The 22,875-nt window shown below is 40.1% G+C and overlaps 3 gene segments (V, D, J or C); all 3 read left to right on the top strand.

Moving 5' to 3' along the window:
• The first annotated feature begins 9,666 nt into the window (after nt 1–9,666).
• LOC133255341 (T cell receptor alpha variable 26-1-like) lies at nt 9,667–10,857 on the top strand. The segment is given in 2 exon segments: nt 9,667–9,873; nt 10,316–10,857. Coding segments are annotated over 2 exon segments (453 nt in total).
• Nucleotides 10,858–12,979: 2,122 nt separating this feature from the next.
• On the top strand, nt 12,980–13,841 carry LOC133255340 (T cell receptor alpha variable 22-like). The segment is given in 2 exon segments: nt 12,980–13,169; nt 13,359–13,841. Coding segments are annotated over 2 exon segments (408 nt in total).
• A 5,980-nt stretch (nt 13,842–19,821) lies between these two features.
• LOC133255338 (T cell receptor delta variable 1-like) lies at nt 19,822–20,365 on the top strand. The segment is given in 1 exon segment: nt 19,822–20,365. A coding segment is annotated over 1 exon segment (489 nt).
• Nucleotides 20,366–22,875: the final 2,510 nt, after the last annotated feature.

Here is a 22,875-nt window from a genome sequence, read left to right as displayed (position 1 = left end):
AAGAATTGATGCTTTTGAACTGTGGTGTTGGAGAAAACTCTTGAGAGTCCCTTTGACTGCAAGGCGGTCCAACCAGTCCATCCTAAAGGAGATCAGTCCTGGGTGTTCATTGGAAGGCCTGATGCTAAAGCTGAAACTCCAATACTTTGGCACCTCATGCGAAGAGTTGACTCATTGGAAAAGATCCTGATGCTGGGAGGGATTGGGGGCAGGAGGAGAAGGGGACGACAGAGGATGAGATGGCTGGATGGCATCACCGACTCGATGGACATGAGTTTGAGTGAACTCCGGGAGTTGGTGATGGACAGGGAGGCCTGGCATGGTGTAATTCATGGGATCGCAAAGAGTCAGACACAACAGAGACTGAACTGAATGGTGTTGAACACATTTTCCTAAGCTTATTGGCCATTTGGGTGATTTCTTTTGAGAAGTATCACTTTGCATCATGTGCTTATGTATTTTTAGGTTGTAGATTACTTATTTTTACCATTTTAAAATGTATAGGCATGTTTGTTATTCTGTATTCAAGTTGTTTGTCAGATACGTGCATGTATACTCGCTCAGTCCACTTCAGTCATATCCTACTCTTTGCCACCCTATGGACAGTAGCCTGCCAGGCTTCTGTGTCCATGGGGATTCTCCATGCAAGAATACTGGAGTGGGTTGTCACGCCCTCCTCCAGGGGATCTTCCCAAGCCAGGGATTGAACCCACGTCTCCTGTATCTCCTGCATTTCAGGCAGATTCTTTACCCACTGACCCACCTGGGAAGCCTTTATCAGATATGCTATGCTAAGTCACTTCAGTCGTGTCCGACTCTGTGTGACTCCATAGACGGCAGCCACCAGGCTCCCCCGTCCCTGGGATTCTCCAGGCAAGAACACTGGAGTGGGTTGCCATCCCCTTCTCCAATGCATGAAAGTGAAAAGTGAAAGTGAAGTTGCTCAGTCGTGTCCGACTCTTAGCGACCCCATGGATTGCAGCCTACCAGGCTCCTCCATCCATGGGATTTTCCAGGCAAAAGTACTGGAGTGGGGTGCCATTGCCTTCTCCAAATTACATATTATACAAGTATAAATTTTCTAGTTCATTATCCACACCAAATCAGGCTCTAAAAACGGACCCCGTTGGACTGGAATGTGTATGTTTTAACAGATCAGAAACTGCAAAGCATTTATGCACTATAACACAAATATTTTAACCCAGTCTATAATTTGTGTTTTCATTCTCTAGGTGGTGTGTTTTGGGAACAGATATATTTAATTTTGAAAGAGTGAAATTTAATATTTTTCCTTTTCTGATTGAGTTTGTATGTGTGCTTTTGAAGGAATCTAAGCTGTCAAACTTATAAAGAAATTCTCCTGTATTTTTAAGAAGTTTTATAGTTTCATTGATCACATTTAGATCTTGTATCCATCTAGAGTTAATTTTTTTATGTTATGAGGAAGGAGTCAAGGTACTTTCAAAAGATGCAAATAGCCAGTTGCCAGAAATGCAATTAAAACCACAATAAGATATCACTGAGAGCACATTCTAGTGTTTGTGTGGTAGCAGCGCAAGTGGGGGCTTCCCAGGTGGCTGAGATGGTCCACCTGCTATGTGGGAGACCTGGGTTCAATCCCTGGGTCAGGAAGATCCCTTGGAGAAGGGCATGACAACCCACTCCAGTATTCTTGCTTGGAGAATCACATGGACAGAGGCTGACTAGTTACAGTTCACAGCATCACAAAGAATCAGACACACTCAGACATGACTGAGCAACTGACACTAGCTATTATCCCAGAAAGACCATCTTTTTCCCCATAGAATTGCGTAGACAGTTTTGGAGAAAATCAATTGATGATGTGTACCTATGGACCTATTTTTGGATTTGATCCTGCTTACTCATCTTTATTTTATCCTCTTTTCAACAGAACATTCTGTCATAATTAGTGGGGCTTCATATACATTTTGATATCTGGAAATGCAATTCAAACTTTCTTCTTTTTCAAGGTTTATTTTAGGTCTTTGAATTTCCACCAAACTTATAGAATTAGCTTCTCAATGTCTACCAAAAAACATTGCTAATAGTTAGATTGGGCTTGTGTTGAATTTATGGATTCATTTTGGACAATTTACATCTTGATATATGGAGTCTTATGTTATTCCCTTTTATGTAGATCCTGTCTATTTTTTTTTTTTTTGGGTAGAGGACTGTATACCTTGTGTTAAATTAATTCCCATGTATTTAATAAATGAAATTTAAATTTCACTTTCTAATGATTTCACTAGCATCTAGAAATAAAATTTACATTTGTGTTTATAGTGACTGTATCAGAGAAGGCAATGGCAACCCACTCCAGTACTCTTGCTTGGAAAATCCCGTGGATGGAGGAGCCAGGTGGGCTGCAGTCCATGGGGTCGAAAAGAGTCGGACACGACTGAGCAACTTCAGTTTCACTTTTCACTTTCATGTATTGGAGAAGGAAATGGCAACTCATTCCAGTGTTCTTGCCTGGAGAATCCCAGGGACGGGGGAGCCTGGTGGGCTGCCGTCTCTGGGGTCGCACAGAGTCAGACACGACTGAAGCGACTTAGCAGCAGCAGCAGCAGCAGTGACTGTATTAATTCCCCTATTAGCTCTAGCTCTTGTAGTTTGCTTATTGACTCCTTTGCATCTTCTACATGCACCTATAAATAAAAATGGTTTATTTCTCCCTTTTCAGCCTTAATACATCTTATTGCCTTTCCTGGTTTGATGCCAGGCCGTTCAGGAAGACAGTGAATAGAAGCGATGTCTTGTCTGTGATCCTTTAGAGACTAATATTGATTTTTGATATTTTCATTGATACTCTTTATCAGATTCAGGAATTTCTCTTCCATTTCTGGACTGTTAAAAGTATTCATCATACAGAGGTATTAGCCTTTTGTCAAGTCATCTGGATTTTCTGAAAGTAAGTTATGGGCATTATTTTGGTTTTCATCAAGCAAAGGAAGATAACTTCACCTCATATGGTCTTAGAGATATAATCCTATAAAATTAAAAATAAACAAATGGGACATAATTAAACTTAAAAGCTTCTGCACAACAAAGGAAACTATTAGCAAGGTGAAAAGGCAGCCTTCAGAATGGGAGAAAATAATAGCAAATGAAGCAATGGACAAACAACTAATCTCAAAAATATACAAGCAACTGCTACAGCTCAACTCCAGAAAAATAAATGACCCAATCAAAAAATGAGCCAAAGAACTAAATAGACATTTCTCCAAAGAGGACATACAGATGGCTAACAAATACATGAAAAGATGCTCAACATCACTCATTATCAGAGAAATGCAAATCAAAATCACTATGAGGTACCATTTCACGCCAGTCAGAATGGTTGCAATCCATAAGTCTACAAGCAATAAATGCTGGAGAGGGTGTGGAGAAAAGGGTCCTCTCTTACACTGTTGGTGGGAATGCAAACTAGTACAGCCACTATGGAGAACAGTGTGGAGATTCCTTAAAAAACTGGAAATAGAACTGCCTTATGATCCAGCAATCCCACTGCTGGGCATACACACTGAGGAAACCAGAAGGGAAAGAGACACGTGTACCCCAGTGCTCATCGAAGCACTGTTTATAATAGCCAGGACATGGAAGCAACCTAGATGCCCATCAGCAGATGAATGGATAAGAAAGCAGTGGTACATATACACAATGGAGTATTACTCAGCCATTAAAAAGAATACATTTGAATCAGTTCTCATGAGATGGATGAAACTGGAACCTATTATACAGAGTGAAGTAAGCCAGAAAGAAAAACACCAATACAGTATACTAATGCATATATATGGAATTTAGAAAGATGGTAACAATAACCCTGTGTACGAGACAGCAAAAGAGACACTGATGTATAGATCAGTCCTATGGACTCTGTGGGAGAGGGAGAGGGTGGGGAGATTCGGGAGAATAGCAGTGAAACATGTATAATATCATGTATGAAACGAGTCGCCAGTCCAGGTTCGATGCACGATACTGGATGCTTGGGGCTGGTGCACTGGGACGACCCAGAGTGAGGGTATGGGGAGGGAGGAGGGAGGAGGGTTCAGGATGGGGAACACAGGTATACCTGTTGTGGATTCATTTCGATATTTGGCAAAACTAATACAATATTGTAAAGTTTAAAAAAAAAAAACAAACTGAAAAGAGCCAATAGGCAAGAATACATTTTTAGATTCCTCGTGGTCATACAGAGTAATTTTTGTTTTTCAGTATTGTTTCAAAGGACGTTTGGTAGTGGTTTTTACCATCTTCTAAAAAACAAAGGCGAAGAACCCAACAAACAAAAAATGTACTAGTAATTGCTTTTCTTCTGCTTTTTGCTAATATAATGAAAGTGAAAGTGAAGTCGCTCAGTCGTGTCCAACTCTTTGCGACCCCATGGACTGTAGCCTACCAGGCTCCTCCCTCCATGGGATTCTCCAGGCAAGAGTACTGGAGTGGGTTGCCATTTTCCTTCTCCAGGGGATCTTCCCCACCCAGGGATCGAACCCGGGTCTCCCGCATTCCAGGCAGACACTAAACTAGTACATTCATGCTGCTGCTAAGTCGCTTCAGTCGTGGCCGACTCTGTGCGACCCCATAGACGGCAGCCCACCAGGCTCCCCGGTCCCTGGGATTCTCCAGGCAAGAACACTGGAGTGGGTTGCCATTTCCTTCTCCAATGCATGAAAGGGAAAAGTGAAAGTGAAGTCGCTCAATCGTGTCCGACTCTTCGCGACCCCATGGTCTGCAGCCTACCAGGCTCCTCCGTCCATGAGATTTTCCAGGCAAGAGCACCGGAGTGGGGTGCCATTGCCTTCTCCAAATACATTCATACTTATTTTAAATAATTCATTTTTATTTGTTCTTATATTTTCATTAGTAGTGCTTGTTGGCTGATGTGTGTGTGTGTGTGTGTGTGTGTGTGTTTGTGTGTGTGTGTCATTTGCCACAGAACAGGCTCCCAGTGAATACTTATGAATATTTGTTAAATGAATGAAGCATGATTACCATGATGTTTATTCCCATGTCTTAAATATAATTTTCCTCCATCTTAGATTTTGAATGTGTTTTCCCTTTTGTTGAACTTGCCCATAATTATAACCTTTTATTTATCCCGTTAGAGTCTTTTTATTTAACATGCTTTCCATAAATTGGAAGATTGTTTTCAGAATAGTGGCTCAGCACAATTTCTTTCTTTCACTAAATTCATGAATAAAGATTCAACTATTCACTCAGGAAACATTCTTGAGTTTCCAGACTGTAACAACCTCTCTTATAAATGCTTGAATTACGTGGACTTTTGAAGTAACCTTTAAATATGGGAAGGTTAAAGACAAATGGAAAAATGAAAGCGATGTCAACAATGGAGAATCATAATAGGGGCTTTACTGAAATAAAACAGTCAAAAATAATTTATGGCTAAGCAAACACAGGTGAGTACAAAGGTTTTACAACTAAGATTTTTTTTTTCTTTTGAAATTTTGCTTTTGTACTACGAACAAAGCTAGTGGAGGTGATGGAATTCCAGTTGAGTTATTCCAAATCCTAAAAGATGATGCTGTGAAAGTGCTGCTCTCAATATGCCAGCAAATTTGGAAAACTCAGCAGTGGCCACAGGACTGGAAAAGGTCAGTTTTCATTCCAATCCCAAAGAAAGGCAATGCCAAAGAATGCTCAAACTACCGCACAATTGCACTCATCTCACGCTAGTAAAGTAATGCTCAAAATTCTCCAAGGCAGGCTTCAGCAATATGTGAACCGTGAACTTCCAGATGTTCAAGCTGGCTTTAGAAAAGGCAGAGGAACCAGAGATCAAATTGCCAACATCCACTGGATCATGGAAAAAGCAAGAGAGTTCCAGAAAAACATCTATTTCTGCCTTATTGACTATGCCAAAGCCTTTGACTGTGTGGATCACAATAAACTGTGGAAAATTCTGAAAGAGATGGGAATACCAGAACACCTGATCTGCCTCTTGAGAAATTTGTATGCAGGTCAGGAAGCAACAGTTAGAACTGGACATGAAACAACAGACTGGTTCCAAATAGGAAAAGGAGTTCGTCAAGGCTGTATGTTGTCACCCTGTTTATTTAACTTATATGCAGAGTACATCATGAGAAATGCTGGGCTGGAAGAAACACAAGCTGGAATCAAGATTGCTGGGAGAAATATCAATAACCCCAGATATGCAGATGACACCACCCTTATGGCAGAAAGTGAAGAGGAACTCAAAAGCCTCTTGATGAAATGAAAGTGGAGAGAGAAAAACTTGGCTTAAAGCTCAACATTCAGACAACGAAGATCATGGCATCCGGTCCCACCACTTCATGGGAAATAGATGGGGAAACAGTGGAAACAGTGTCAGATTTTATTTTTCTGTGCTGCAGAATCACTACAGATGGTGACTGCAGCCATGAAATTAAAAGACGCTTACTCTTTGGAAGGAAAGTTATGACCAACCTAGATAGCATATTCAAAAGCAGAGACATTACTTTGCCAACAAAGGTTCGTCTAGTCAAGGCTATGGTTTTTCCTGTGGTCATGTATGAATGTGAGAGTTGGACTGTGAAGAAGGCTGAGTGCCGAAGAATTGATGCTTTTGAACTGTGGTGTTGGAGAAGACTCTTGAGAGTCCCTGGGACTGCAAGGAGATCCAACCAGTCCATTCTGAAGGAGATCAGCCCTGGGATTTCTTTGGAAGGACTGATGCTAAAGCTGAAACTCCAGTACTTTCGCCACCTCATGTGAAAAGTTGACTCATTGGAAAAGACTCTGATGCTGGGAGGGATTAGGGGCAGGAGGAGAAGGGGACGACAGAGGATGAAATGGCTGGATGGCATCACTGACTCAATGGACATGAGTCTGGGTGAACTCCGGGAGTTGATGATGGACAGGGAGGCCTGGCGTGCTGTGATTCATGGGGTGGCAAAGAGTCGGACATGACTGAGCAACTGATCTGATCTGAGAACCGATTAACAATGTTGTGATAGTTTCAGGTGAACAGTGAGGGGCTCAGGCATACATGTACATGTATCCATTCTCCCCCGGTTCCCCTCCAATCCACGTAATGTTGAGCAGAGTTCCATGTAGTACAATAGGTCCTTGTTGGTTATCTATTTTAAATATAGCAGTGTATACATGACCATCCCAAATTCCCTAACTATCCTTTTCCCCTTATGACAACCATAAGTCTGTTTTCTAAGTCTGTGAGTCTTATTCTGTTTTGTAAGTAAGTTCATTTGTATCATTTCATTTTAGATCTCACATACAAGGGATGCCATATGGTATTTCTCTGTCTGACTTACTTCACTCAGTATGAAATGCTCTAGGTCCATCCATGTTGCTACAGATGGCATTATTTCATTCTTTTTAATGGCTGGGCAATATTTCATTGTATATATACACCACATCTTCTTTATACACTCCTCTGTTAATGAACAATTAGGTTACTTCTTTCACCTTCAAATTTGAGCTTTCCAAAAGATTGCATGCTCAGAAGGGTTTGAGTTTGAGAAATTACATGGGCAAAGGAGCCTGGTGGTCTACAGTCCATAAGGATACTGGAGTGGGTTGTCATCTCCTTCTATAGGGTATCTTCCTCGTCCAGGGATCGAACCCATGTCTCCTGCATCTCCTACACTGGCAGGCAGATTCTTACTGCTAAGCCATCTGGGAAGCCCCATTTTAAGAGATCATATAGTAGTACTATAGTGCTCAGTCATGTCCAACTTTTTGAGACCCCATGAACTGTTGTAGACTCCCAGGCTCCTCTGTCCATGGCATTCTTCAGGTAAGAATACTAGAGTGCATTGCCGTTTCCTCCTCCAGGGGATCTTCCCGACTCAGAGGCTAAACCTGCATCTCCTGCTTCTTCTCCATTGGCAGGCAGACTCTTTACCACTGAGCCATACTTGCGGACTTTTGGACTGGGTTTAGTTCTGCAGTTCAATTACTCAGTCACTGGAGGGGGCTGCTTCAACTGAAAACAGCTGTCCTTTCTGGGAGAAGGAAAGGGAAAAGTGTTTTCCATTGATGTGACAAAGCAAAAGGAAAAATTATATACTTCCATTCTCTCTCTCTTTTTTGAATGTTTAAATATTCATTTTCATGTTAAAAAGAACGAGTTACCCTGTGGTTAGAATACCTTTATGCTGAACTACAAAGTCAGTTTTATTTCTGAAACAGTTCCAGAAAAAAAAAAAAAAAGAAAGAAAGAAAAAAGGAAATAGAAATCCAAAAGTAAGGAAGAGTAAGATCAAAATGTTCTGGTAGATTCCATCCACAGTCCCAGCAGAAGCCATTCCCTCTAAAGGCTGCATCTCTAATTCAGTGCATTTTGTGATATCAGGTTCTTATGTTTCCCACCATCAATTTAGATATTTCTGAGCTGGCTGTCTCTACATTTAAAATCTACAGTTTTGCATGCTTTTATTTGAAAAGGTATTTATTCCAACACACCTTTCAGTGTTTTAGTATATTGCCTATATTGCATACAAGAAATATCTGCTATCCATGTTTGAGCATAACTTTCCCACCACCCATACTGTTCCTTTACATAATGGGTGACATGCGATATATTACACATAGTACAATTTTGAGGGAGGAGATGGTTGTTGGGTTTATAGACCACCTATCTTGCTATTTGCAGAGACTAGAATGGAGAACTGAGGCTGTTTTTGAGTTGATGAGAGTAGATAGGTGATGAAGGAAGGATTCAGATGGAACCACCCTCTGTGGTCAGTGGAGTTGGAATGAGTGATCTTCCCTGACAGAGACTTTACTATGGTCCCAACATTCCAACATTGGGAAGATCTTATTCTCTTTTGACAACTTGTAATTTATAATCCCTGGCTTAGTGTCTGTGGTCAAGGATTTTGGACATCTTAGCCCAACAGCCTAAGCTCTTTCCATGTACCTTCCTGAACACTAATTTATCTGTTTCCCTCCTCTGATTATCTTTCCCCTTCCCTACTACTTATGCTTTTATCCCTTCCTCTGACTTTTTCTGCCACTTACATCCACCCTACACTCCACCCGACTTTGTTTGCATTCCTTCCTGTCTTTTCTCTCTGCTTCAGCATCCTTGGTGCACAGCACCTACAAGCAAGGGCATAGAGAACATGAGGATTAAAGATCACTCTTCAAGAAGAATGAGGTGAACACCATCCGAGTCATCAGTTACTATATCAAGAACAGATGCACTGAGAAATGTTTACCTAGATGGTGGTAGACACGTGATTTCAAGGACCTTGACAGCAGCTTAGAACTCCAGGTTGTATAGCTTTCATCTCAACGTTATTAATATTTTCTGTCCTCCAGAGAACATAACTGCCTGCTCTGGAGTTTCACATACATTTTCTGGAATGTGGATGGAAATTTTCATCTCCTTAAAACACAGAGCTCAGTACAGTTTTCTGGTATTAATTAATGTTTTCCATAAGCTTCATAGAACACCAATTTCTTTAAGGAACCAAATGATAGAACAATGGCTCTGGATAGATGGATCATTGTGATTGGTAAACGTCATTGTAAAAGTCATTGTTCCTTTTACAGAGCCAGACTTTAAACTTCACAGAGGATGGCAGCAGACACCGTGTGAGTTGGGGATGTCTCTCCTTCTTTGGAGGACATGACTAAAACAGGGGAGGAAGAGCTAGACAAGGAACTGCTTGATCATTGGCTAACAGATCCTGGCAACAACACACTGATACCTGCTCTGGTTCTAAGTCTCTACCAGTTGTTGTTCTTTCTGTTTTGTGGAAACAAGCCTAGGAGCAGACACAAGTCTGAGCTCTGAGCCCATGATCCTGGTTTCTCCTTGAAGTATGAGGCTGGTGACTGTAGTAACTGTGTTTCTGACCTTGGGTAAGTCTTCTGTGTCTATAAGGGATGACCTGAGGTCAAAAGGCCATGAAGTGTTATTTGCTCTCTGCTCTCCCTGTGCTCTATTTAGCATTATAACAATGGAATTGAGAACTGATCTATGCATTTGCTAGGGAGCACAAACTTCTACATGACAGGTTAAATCATAGCCATGGTCCTAGAAGAGCACTTAGCAGTGACCAGTTTGCAAGAAATCCCTGGGTTTACTGAGCAAAGGACCCTGAGATAAAGGCTATAGAGTCTCAGATTCTTGCCATGTGTCTCTGGTCTCTATATAATAAACACCAATGATATTTTGCAAGACATAGATAAAAACACTGGAATAGGGGGTAGGTTCAGACAGTTATGGGAATATTATATGCTTGATTCACAGAATTACACTGATTTGTGGTCAGGGGCTAATTTTATTTTCTTGACCCTTTAGGGACTGTGGTTGATGCTAAGACCACACAGCCCAACTCCATGGATTGTGCTGAAGGAGAAAATGTAAACCTGCCTTGTAACCACTCTACAATTGGTGGAGAAGACTATATACATTGGTATCGGCAAAATCCTAGTCAGAGTCCAGAGTATATCATTCATGGCTTACGAGGCACAGTGAACAGCAGCATGGCCTCTCTGCACATAGCTTCAGACAGAAAGTCCAGCACCTTGGTCCTGCCCCAGGTCACCCTGAGAGACACCGCTGTGTACTACTGCACCCTGAGAGAGGCACACTGGGACAGATGGGGCTGCACCTGTGCAGTATCTCTGGTGGGAAAAAGTGAGGACAGAGTGGGGAGAGCAGTCACGAGAGCAAATCTAGAGTCATCTAGAAGGAGAGTCAGAGAGCAGTAAGAGATGGGGAAAACGAAGGGAAAGGAAAGGGAAGAAGATGCATAAAGAAAAGAAGAGAAAGAGGACAAGGAATAAGCACCTAGTTTATTGATGTACCTGAGAAGAATTTTGAGGAATGTCAGAATCATAATTTTAGCATAGCAATAAAGACGTGTTAATAATTTGTTATGGCTCCTCCTCATGTCAATCAAATGTTGGTTTCAGTGTGCTAGTCCCAACATAAGAAGTGGGAAACATATAAATAATTCTCCTTGTACCAAAGGCTTCTTTCATTTGGATCCAGGGCCAAGTCCGGACTCTGATGTGTTATAGTTGTTCCACTTACCAGAAACAAACTACTCTTTCTCTGAGAAAAATCTGAAATGTTATTATTTCTAGTCTAGAACATTCATATTTCCCATGAAGAAGTTTTTTGAAAGAAACAAAAATTAAGTGAATAATAAGTTTTCACTTTCTAGGCAAGTCTGGAAACCCTGCTTCTATAAAGAGTTTTCATCATTTTTGATATTCCCTAAGCAGCACATGGCTCAGCAGTAAAGAATCTGCCTGCTGCAGAGGCTGCAGGAGAGAGATGAGGGTTCGATCCCAGGGTTAGGAAAATCCCCTGGAGGAGGGCATGGCAACCCACTCCAATATTCTTGCCTGGGGCATCCCATGGACACAAGAGCCTGGCACACTACAGACCCTAGAGTTGCAAAGAGTTGGACATGACTGAAGCGACTTAGCATGCAGGCATGCAAGCAGCGTGTGGGGCTTACCCTGGTGGCTCAGTGGTAAAGAATCTTCCTGCCAATGCAGATTCAACCCCTGGTTGGACAACTAAGATCCCACATGCCTTGGAGCAACTAGGCTTACGTGTTGCTACTACTGAAGCATCCTTGAACTGTCCATCTGAATGTTAGTGCCTGCAGATCACTTCACTTTCACTGCAGTGAAAATATACAGGTCCTCATCTTCCATCCCTTTTACCCCCAAATCTACTGACAGAGAATCGATATTATTTACAGAGTCTGAGATAAGAGCACCATCTAAAATTATCTTCACATGGCTTCAAAAATACTTATTTTTCTCTAAAATAGCTTACTAAAATTAACAAGCAGAATACAAAACTAGTAATCAACAGTAAAAAATATATTTACAATAGAAATTTTATTTAAAATAATTTATTTTAAAATTAAAATTATAGATGCTTTAATAAAAATGAAACTATTACAATTAAATTTTCAATGTCCAGCTAGTGGTTAAGATAACTAATATTGCTCTTTATGCAGCCCTAGTCTAAAATAAATATATATCTTTTGAAGTAATCAGTACCATTTTTACAGAATCCATATATATGCATTAATATGCGATATTTGTTTTTCTCTTTCTGACTTACTTCACTTTGTTTAACAGGCTCTAGTTTCATCCACCTCACTAGAACTGTCTCAAATGTGTTTTTTTATGGCTGAGTAATATTCCATTGTATATAGGTACCACATGTATATAGGTACCACGTGTATATAGGTACCACAACTTCTTTATCCATTCATCTGTTGCTGGACCCTATTTGCAGGACAAACATAGAGATGCAGATATAGAGAACAGACTTTGGCCACAGTAGGGGAAGGAGAGGGTGGGATGAATTGAGAATAGCACTGAAACATATACATTACCATTTGCAAAAGAGACAGCTAGTGGGAGGTTGCTGTATGATGCAGGGAGCTCAACACGGTGTTCTGTGACAACCTAGAGGAATAGGGGGAAGGTTCAAAGGGAGGGGACGTATGTATACTTCTGGCTATTTCACATCATTTTATGGCAGAAGCCAACACAACATTGTAAAGCAATTATCCTCCAATTAAAAATAAATTAATTAAATAAATTTAAAAATACTGTTTAATACAGCAAAGTATTAAAGCCAATAGGAGCAACTTCTGATACTGTGCTGATTCATGAGCACCCTTTAGAACCAGAAGTGAGAGCATAAGAGAAGCAAAAGCTGGATCCTAGCACTTCTGGGAAAAAGCATTTAATTACGGAAGAATCTACTGCATTCATGCCATGTGAGAGGAGGATGGGGCTATGCAGTTAATTTTTGCTTTCTTTTCCCTAAAGTTCACCCAAATTCCAAACCAGAGTCTGCGTTCTCAGGTATGTTCTCAGAAAGTATCCCTTAAGTCATAAAATAATGATCTTTCTCTTTCCTTCTCTCACTCTACCCCTGGCAGCACATTCTGAGTTGGCTGCGGTGGGAGGGTGGGGCGTCCTGTCAGTGTCACCTGAGCAGGATTTGTTGGGTGAGCTGATTGGCTGCAGGAGCAGGAACGACTTACGACACTCCCTCCCTCCCTCGGGGTTTAGTTAAGTGTCTTACAGTGAAAATGTCCCAACAAGAAGAGGAAGCATCATGAAGAGGCTAGCAGGCAATGTGCTGGGGCTTCTGTTTGCCCAGGTTTGCTGTGAGTTGGGGCTGCCCCACAGGGGATCTGAAGGAATGAGGCGCTGCTCTATTGTTGGGGGAGGGAGAGGAGCTGACAAGTCCTGCAGACTTTTTATCCTTATCATCTATGGGGATGGGGAGGGCACTTTCAGGGTTTAGTAGGAGTTACAGTGACCCTCACCAGTGACTGTTCCTCTTTCCTCATCAGGTGTGCGAGGGGTGGATGTGGAGCAGAGTCCCCCAGCCCTGAGTCTCCAAGAGGGAGCCAGCTACACAATTCTGTGTAATTTTTCCACTTCCCCACAGAGTGTGGTTTGGTATCTTCAGAACTCTGGGGGCCACATCATACAGCTGTTTTACATTCCTTCAGGGACAAAGCAGGATGGAAGATTAACGGCCACCACAGTCCCTACAGAACGCCGCAGCTCACTGCACATTTCCTCTTCGCAGACCACAGACTCAGGCACTTACTTCTGTGCTGTGCAGCACAGTGCTCCCCAGGCACCTGCAGCCTGTACTCAAACCTGCAGCCGAGGCTCCAGCCACACTTTGCGGTGTAGATGAAACACATACAAACACACCCACACACATCAGTGCGTGCATAACAGGTCTTAATATATTTAATAAAACTGAAATTATACAGAATTTATTCTTTGACCAACAAGGAAATGATATAGAAAATCAAGTGCAAAGAGATGTCTCTAGAAACTCCAAAATATTTGGATTATATGCACTAACTTTAAAATAACTCTAGGTTAAAGAAGCAATTACAATGGCTACTAGAAAATATTTTGAAAGTAAATATTGTGAGAGCACATTATATAAATATGTATGAGATGGAGCTAAAATAATACATAAAAGGAAATTTATCTTTTTAAGTACTTATATTACTAAAGAAAGATGTTGGAACAATGTTATGAAGACTCAGCAAAAAATGATAGAAAAGCAAAGTAAACCCAACATAAAATGAAAGATGTAATAATAAAATGTTCAATTGGTGAAATATAAATAAAACTATAGCAATAACCATGAAACACAAATTTAATTTTGTTAAAATGATTAATAAAATCTATATATTCCTAGGTACAATTATCAAGGGAAAAAAGAAAAAAGACAAATTATTAATATAAGTAATAAAAAAGAGAACCATTCTACAAGCTCTATAATGTTATAAATGTAATGAAAGAATATCATTAACAAGTTTATGTCACTGAGTAAATGTGTAGAAGTAGATCCACACAGGAAAACTTATTTTTTGACAAATGTAAAGACAGTTCAATAGAGGTAACAACATAGTCTTATGAGCAAATGAGGTTGGGATGATTGTACATTCTTGGAAAATAATTGAAAATTGACCTAAATATTACATCTTATACAAAAAATTGTGTACAGTCTCAAAATGAACTATACATCCAACTATAAGATGTAATATTAAATCTTTTAGGAAATACATAAGAGAATATCTTCATGACCTAGGGTAAGACAAAAAGATTTTTGACATGACACCAAAACACAATCCATACAACATAAATAACTTAGATTTCATCAAAATTAAAAACGTTTGCTCTGTGAAAGACACAGTTAAGAGAAGAAAAAAGATAAACCACAAAATGGCCGGAAATATTTGCAAAATACATTTTCATAAAAAAACTGTACTTAGAATACAATGAACTGTTCAAAACTCAGCAGGAGGAAACAAACAATCCAGTTGAAAACTGGACAAAAGATTCAGACACTTTACCAAAGAGCTATGTGGTAAGGAAATAAGCATATAGAGAGATGGTCAGTGTTGTTAGCAGTTCAGTTCAGTTCAGTTGCTCAGTCGTGTCCGACTCTTTGCTACCGCATGAATCGCAGCGCGCCAGGCCTCCCTGTCCATCACCAACTCCTGGAGTTTACGTGAACTCATGTCCATCGAGTCAGTGGTGCCATCCAGCCATCTCATCCTCTGTTGTCCACTTCTCTTCCTGCCCCCAATCCCTCCCAGCATCAGAGTCTTTTCCAATGAGTTAACTCTTTGCATGATGTGGCCAAAGTACCAGAGATTGAGCTGCAGCATCAGTCCTTCCAATGAACACCCAGGACTGATCTCCTTTAGAATGGACTGGTTGGATCTCCTTGCAGTCCAAGGAACCCTCAAGAGTCTTCTCCAACACCACAGTTCAAAAGCATCAATTCTTCGGCACTCAGCCCTCTTCACAGTCCAACTCTCACATCCATACATGACTACTGGAAAAACCATAGCCTTGACTAGACGGACCTTTGTTGGCAAAGTAATGTCTCTGCTTTTGAATATGCTATCTGGGTTGGTCATGACTTTCCTTCCAAGGAGTAAGTGTCTTTTAATTTCATGGCTGCAGTCACCATCTGCAGTGATTTTGGAGCCCCAAAAAGAAAGTCTGACACTGTTTCCACTGTTTCCCCATCTATTTCCCATGAAGTGATGGGACCGGATGCCATGATCTTCGTTTTCTGAATGTTGAGTTTTAAGCCAACTTTTTCACTCTTCTCTTTCACTTTCATCAAGAGGCTTTTTAGTTCCTCTTCACTTTCTGCCATAAGGGTGGTGTCATCTGCATATCTGGGGTTATTGATATTTCTCCCAGCAATCTTGATTCCAGCTTGTGCTTCTTCCAGCCCAGCATTTCTCATGATGTACTCTGCATAGAAGTTAATTATACAGCCTTGACATACTCCTTTTCCTATTTGGAACCAGTCTGTTGTTCCATGTCCCGTTCTAACTGTTGCTTCCTGGCCTGCATACAGGTTTCTCAAGAGGCAGGTCAGGTGGTCTGGTATTCCCATCTCTTTCAGAATTTTCCACAGTTTATTGTGATCCACATAGTCAAAGGCTTTGGCGTAGTCAATAAAGCAGAACCACAAAGCAATACCACTTCACATCTATCATAAATGCTAAAATTAAAAATATTGACAATACAGATGCAGATGTAATATGCAGATGCATATTGCAGATGCAATAAAGATGCAGAGAAATTGGATCACTCATACATTGCTGGTGGGTGAATGGTCCAGTCATTCTGGAAAACATTCCAAGAGTTTTGCATAAGCTTAAATACTCACTTACCTTACAACTCAGCAAAGCACACTCCTGGGTATTTATGCTTAAAAAATGAAAAACATTCACACAAAAATCTGTACCTGAATATTCATGGCAGCTATATTTGTGGTCACCAAAAACTGGAAATCAGCCAAGTATCTTTCACTGGGTAAATGCAACTGTAATACATCTGTACAATAACATCTTATTTACAGATTTTTCTCAACTTTCAATAGAGTTGTGCCTCAATAAACCATTTTCAGTTGAGAGTATCATAGATGGAAAATGCATTTAACATACGTAACCCAGCCTCTCCTGAAGGTACTCAACATTTACAGTAGCCTACAGATGGGAGAAATAATCTAACACAAAGTCTATTTTATACAAAAGTATTGAAAATCTCATGTAATTTATTGAGTACCTTACTTAAAGTGGGGCTTCCCAGGTGATGCTAGTGGTAAAGAACCTGCATGCCAATAAAAGAGACATAAAAGACACAGGTTCAATCCCTGGATGGGGAAGATCCCCTGGAGGAGGACATGGAAGCCCGCTGCAGTATTCTTGCCTAGAGAATACCATGGACAGAGGAGCCTGCTGGGCTACAGTCCAGAGTGTCACAAAGAGTTGGACATGACAGCAGAGACTTAGCACACACACACTGAAAGTGAAAACCAGAATGGTTGCATGAGTACAGAATGAATGTAAGCGTGTCGGTTGTTTACGCTCATGATTTCAGGGCTGGCCAGGAGCTCAGCTCACTGCTGCTGCCCAGAGTCACCCAGAATGGTCCAGTCATTCTGGAAAATACGCCACATGTTGCTAGGATGGGAAAAGATCAAATTTAAAAATTCCAAGTATGGTTTCTACTGAATGTGTATCACTTTCTTACCACTGGAAAGTCAAAAAACTGAAATCAATACCAGAAGTTGGTGACAGTTTGTAGCGATTAAAAGAAACAGACTACTGATACATTTAGTAGCCTAGATGGGCCTTCCTAGGTGGATCAGTGGTAAAGAATCTGCCTGAAATGCAGAAGACCTGGGTTTTTTTTCCTTGGGTTAGGAAGATTCCCTAGAGAAGGAAATGGCAACTCAGTCCAGTATTTTTGCCTGGGAAATTCCATAGACAAAGGAGCCTGGCGGGCTACAGTATATGGGGTCATAAAGGAGTCAGACAGAACTTAGCTACTAAACAAATATAGCCTAGATGGATCTCAGGATGCTATGGTGAATGAAAAAAAAAGTCAATCTCAGAGGCGACATGGTGTATGATTACACTTATTGGATTATTATGATTATATACCTAGTATGATTCTACTTATACAACATTCTCAAAAGGACAAAATACAGAGATGAAAAGGGTATCAGTAATTACTGGGGTTATAAAGAATTGCAGGGATAGGGAGGGTATGCAAAGAGGTTTCTTTAGAGAAATGGAACAATTCTATGTCATGATTTTAGTGGTGGTACAAGAACCTATATATGAGATAAAACTTCATAGAGCTTCATATCAAAACCAAAGAGCACATACAAAAACTGATGTATAATATTATGGTCTGTATTTTGATAAAAAAATTTTATCAGTATCAGTTTCCTAAAATATATGTAATTATTTTATTAATATATATCTATATTTTATAATATCATGCTGCTGCACAGGCTGCTGTGGTCATTCATGATCTCCTCTGCTTAGTTACAAATAATTTCAAGTCCAGGCATTCATTGCCAATCAGCACTCAGAAGTGAAATGGGACAGAAGAGTAGATGCCTCAGATAAATACAACCTTTCCTTTCTGCTTCACTTATTCATGAATTATTTGATCTTAAATTATGAGAACTAGCACTGTTTTAGAACTTGTCTGTATTTGCTTTTCTACTTGTCTATTTGCTTTTGGTTCTTTTATATTAATTCATGTATTACAGCAATGAAACCAAATGGAAGGTTGACAGCTGCATTCCACATGAACATGAAACAGTTTACAAAACTTCAGTCACCAGCTTCTGTGGGGTTGACAGGTACTAAGTGTTTGCAATCTGTAGATATTGAGTTTCATAGGAGTTCATTATAGCATTACATCAGAGAAAACTCCAGCATGTCTATCTTAACTTTATTTTACAAAGAGAAATAATAATGAGTGACTAACAAGTGAGACTGAATACTCTGGACCGATGAGACAGAAAATGTGACATGATAATTCTAGGACACATGATCTAATAAGTACAATTCTACATTTAGAGGTAACAGGATTGAATACCCTGATCCCCCTCAAAATCTAATACATAAGAAGCAATATCAGATTTCAAAAGAATATTTTATTCCTGTTAAATTTCATTTAAATACAAACCACTGAATAGGCTCTGAAATTCAGATGGACTGATTTTTTAAAAAATCATTTCATGTTGAAGTAATTTTATTTATTGAAAAATCTGAGTAGAGCCCTGGAACTCAGTAAAAAAAAAAATAGAGAGATATACATTAATTATTTTGGATAAGATTGCTTTTCACCCAGAAGGCCTAAGATCTGTGAATATTTTAAAACAGTCACTAGATTCTGGATGGAGACAATAAGTAAAGGCTAATGAATGACTAATCAGTAGATTACAAGAATGTTTCATAGGCTATACAAAATTATATCTTAAACAGGATGGAAAAATCATTTTACTGAAAATTACTGATGTATGCCAACTTGTTTAATCTTCAGTTTCCTTCACTTCCAACCTTTAATATTAATTGCTTTCTTCATGCTCCTTTTCAGGATCTGCCGAACGTAATGACCAGGGAAAAATAGGTAGACAAAGTAAAGATTTGTGGTGAGCCAGATAGTAGTCATATACTTAAAGCTATGGTTTTTCCAGTAGTCATGTATGGATGTGAGAGTTGGACCATAAAGAAAGCTGAGTACCAAAGAATTGATGCTTTTGAACTGTAGCATTGGAGAAAACTCTTGAGAGTCCCTAGGGCTGCAAGGAGATCAAACCAGTCCCTCCTAAAGGAAATCAGTTCTGAATATTCATTGAAAGGACTGATACTGAAGCTGAAACTACAATACTTTAACCACCTGATGCGAAAAACTGACTCATTTGAAAAGACCCTGGTGCTGGGGAAGATTGAAGGCAGGAGAACAGGATGACAGAGGATGAGATGGTTGGATGGCATCATTGACTCAATGGATATGACTTTGAGTAAATTCTTGGAATTGGTGATGGACAGGGAAGCCTGGCATGCTGCAGTCCATGGGGTCACAAAGAGTCGGACAGGACTGAGCAACTGAAGTGAACTGAGACTTTTTCCACCTGTGCACAGACCATGTGTTTTATCTACATGACAAACCCCACTTCCTGTCTTGGGGGAGAGTCACAAGGAACCCAGGTACTATGTATGTGTACTCTCAGGCACTTAAAGACACTCAACTCTCAGCTTGAGGCAGAATTAAACAGATTTGTGTAGGGGAATCCATGACTTATGCCGCTCTCCAGCCTGTTCTGGGTGCTCCTGGCCGTCACCTTCTCTGGTAGGGATGCTCTCAAACATGGGTGCGCATGTTCAGGGTGAAAGGCCTGCACACAGACACGTGGTGATTCACCGGGACTTGGGGAGGAAAGGAGGACTGGAGAAAAGCAAGCATCTTAAGATTTCAGTGTAGTTTTTCTTTTTGGAGACCTAAATGAGTCTAATTCCTACACTATTTTATTCAGTGCTTCATCTCTGTTTTCTGATTTTTTCCACAGGATCTGGTGTGGCCCAGAAAGTTACTCAAGACCAGCCAGACATAACCCGTCAAGTGGAGCAGTCAGTCACTCTGAACTGTCAGTATGAAGTCAGTTGGTACACAAATACCTACTACATTTTTTGGTACAAGCAGCTTCCCAGTGGACAGATGACTTACCTCATTCGTCAGTATTCAGAAGATGGGAATGCAAGGGACGGCCGTTACTCTGTAAACTTCCAGAAAGCAGATAACTCCATCAGCCTCACCATTTCAGCCTTACAGCTGGAAGATACTGCAAAGTACTTCTGTGCTCTCCGTGAACTCACAGTGGTTGAAGTAATGGGAAAAGCTGAACAAAAACCCCAGAGCTTAATAACAGAGAGCCTCCATGCTGCAGGACTCCAGCTGAGATGCACACCTGCAGATCCCAGCAAGAAAAGGTAATCGTGTGGTTGCTTCATCTGTGGTCTGGATCATAGAATTTAATTCTAAATAAAAGCTTCTTCCTTGTTATTTGACATCCAGAGTAATTTTCTACTGTTAACATTCTCCTCTTGAATTTTTGACTTTAAATCAATCATACAGAACATGTGTAAAGTTGTCTAAACTTGCTCCATAAATAATTTAAAGTGACAGTTTCACTAAAATACACTCGCATCACAAATCTGTGTATAGTTACTTGGAATCACCATAAAAATAATTTCCTTAGTCCATTATTCTTAGTTTTGTGTCACTGAAGGTACAATCAGAGAAGCAGAACCACCAGTGGTGTGGAATAAGAAATTAGTTATAAAGATTAGGACTCAGGTAATTGCTAGATCTGGTGGAAGAGTGTATACAAAACTGTTATCTTGATATCTGATGTTGAGACTGAACTCATTGTCAGCTAGAGTAATATTTGAAGAAGAAAGTTGGATATAGACCAGAGCCTGGACAAACTATGACTTATAAGGACAAACTAGAGCCACGAGGTAAATGGAAACCACCAAGACACACTAAAATTTGTCTGTTTCACCTTCTTCAGTCTCACAGTAGTGGGTGACCTTAGGAGAAGTGGGTGTCATTTGGTGTCATGCTACCTGCATACTCAGCCCAAAACAGAGAAGACAAGGAGGAGGTTTGGTGGGAAGTGAAGGAGTTGTGAGCCAACAATAAGTTGAGCTATCAGATCAGCAGCAATATGAGTGAACAACCATAGTCCCTGGAGCCCTGTACCAACCGCCAAAACATAAAACCTATGGCTACTTCATCACAATCACCTTGCAAATGTTACATAAATTTCTTTTGTGGCCAACCCTAACCAAGAACAATACAGGAAGCACTTTCTGGGAAAGATATTTCCAGTTAGTTTAGATAGTACAAAGCTGCTACAGTACCCTCTTTGTTAACCTGGCATCCATCTGTACTCTCTTAACAACTTTTGAATAAAGAAAGTAAAACTATGCTTCTTGCTAATGTTGTTGTTGCTGTTCAGTCACTAAGTCATGTCTGACTTTTTGTGACTCCATGGACTGCAGCATGCCAGGCTCCTCTATCCTCCACCATCTTCCAGAGTTTGCTCAAATTCAAAGCATTACCTTTGATTTTGTAATGCTATCTAACCATCTCATCCTCTGCTGCCCCCTTCTCCTTTTGTGTTCAATCTTTCCAAGCACCAGGGTCTTTCCCAATGAGTGACTCTTTTCATCAAGTGGCCAAATTACTGGAGTTTCAGCTTCAGCATCAGTCCTCCCAATGAATATTCAGGATTGATTTCCTTTAGGATTGGCTGGCTTGATCTCCTTGTAGTCCAAGAGACTCTCAAGAGTCTTTTCCAACACCACAGTTCTTGCTAATATAATGCAGTAATTCCTCATTCAACCCAAAAGATTTTAACCTCATCCTGCAAAATTATAGCAAGTTCATTTATCCATTTGGGAGGGAAGTTATTTTCTTTTCTAGCTAAGCCACATTCTCCCATTGAACCCTTTATCTTCACTACTAAGCTATAATAAGATATAAGATAGACTTATATTAACATATCTTATGTTACTACATGCAGGCAAATGGGAGAGGGGAATTAAAATTGGTTAATGTAATACATAAATATATTTATATCAAAATGAAAAACAAATTCACCTAAGTATTATTGTTCTCATTCCTGAAAATGACCACATGATTATAGCTGGTATTTATAACTACCTCTTCTATTACACATCCCATAACCTCTTTGCTCATAGCAAGCATTTCCACTCACTGCCATACTTGACTTCCTATAAAACAATCTCCTTATTCAGGAGCAATGCTATGAGGAAAGCCATAAATTTGAGTCAGGAATTCTGCAAGTCCACCACTCTGGTTTTGGCAGAAGATTGCGACTTTCACTGCAATGATTGAAGGCAAATTCAAAAATCTATTTAAGTGGAAACAAGCTTGCCAATATCCATGGACACTTTCCATATTGTATTCTGGGAAACATCATTAAGAATGATACCTAACTTCACATCAGAAGCAATAGAAGCCACCAAGGTAAAATATTTTTTATTTTTTTTAAAATTTAATTTAATTTTTTAACTTTACAATATTGTATTGGTTTTGCCATATATCAAAATGAATCCTCCACAGGTATACATGTGTTCCCCATCCTGAACCCTCCTCCCACCTCCCTCTCCATACCATCCCTCTGGGTCATCCCAGTGCACCAGCCCAAAGCATCCAGTATCGTGCATCGAACCTGGACTGGCGACTCGTTTCATATATGATATTATACATGTTTCAATGCCATTCTCCCAAATCATCCCACCCTCTCCCACTCCCACAGAGTCCAAAAGACTGTTCTATACATCAGTGTCTCTTTTGCTGTCTCGTATACAGGGTTATTGTTACCATCTTTCTAAATTCCATATATATGCGTTAGTATACTGTATTGGTGTTTTTCTTTCTGGCTTACTTCACTCTGTATAATAGGCTCCAGTTTCA

This window comes from Bos javanicus, chromosome 10 (genome assembly GCF_032452875.1).
Source record: "Bos javanicus breed banteng chromosome 10, ARS-OSU_banteng_1.0, whole genome shotgun sequence".
NCBI lineage: Eukaryota > Metazoa > Chordata > Mammalia > Artiodactyla > Bovidae > Bos > Bos javanicus.
This window is presented reverse-complemented; position numbering and strand designations above follow the sequence as displayed.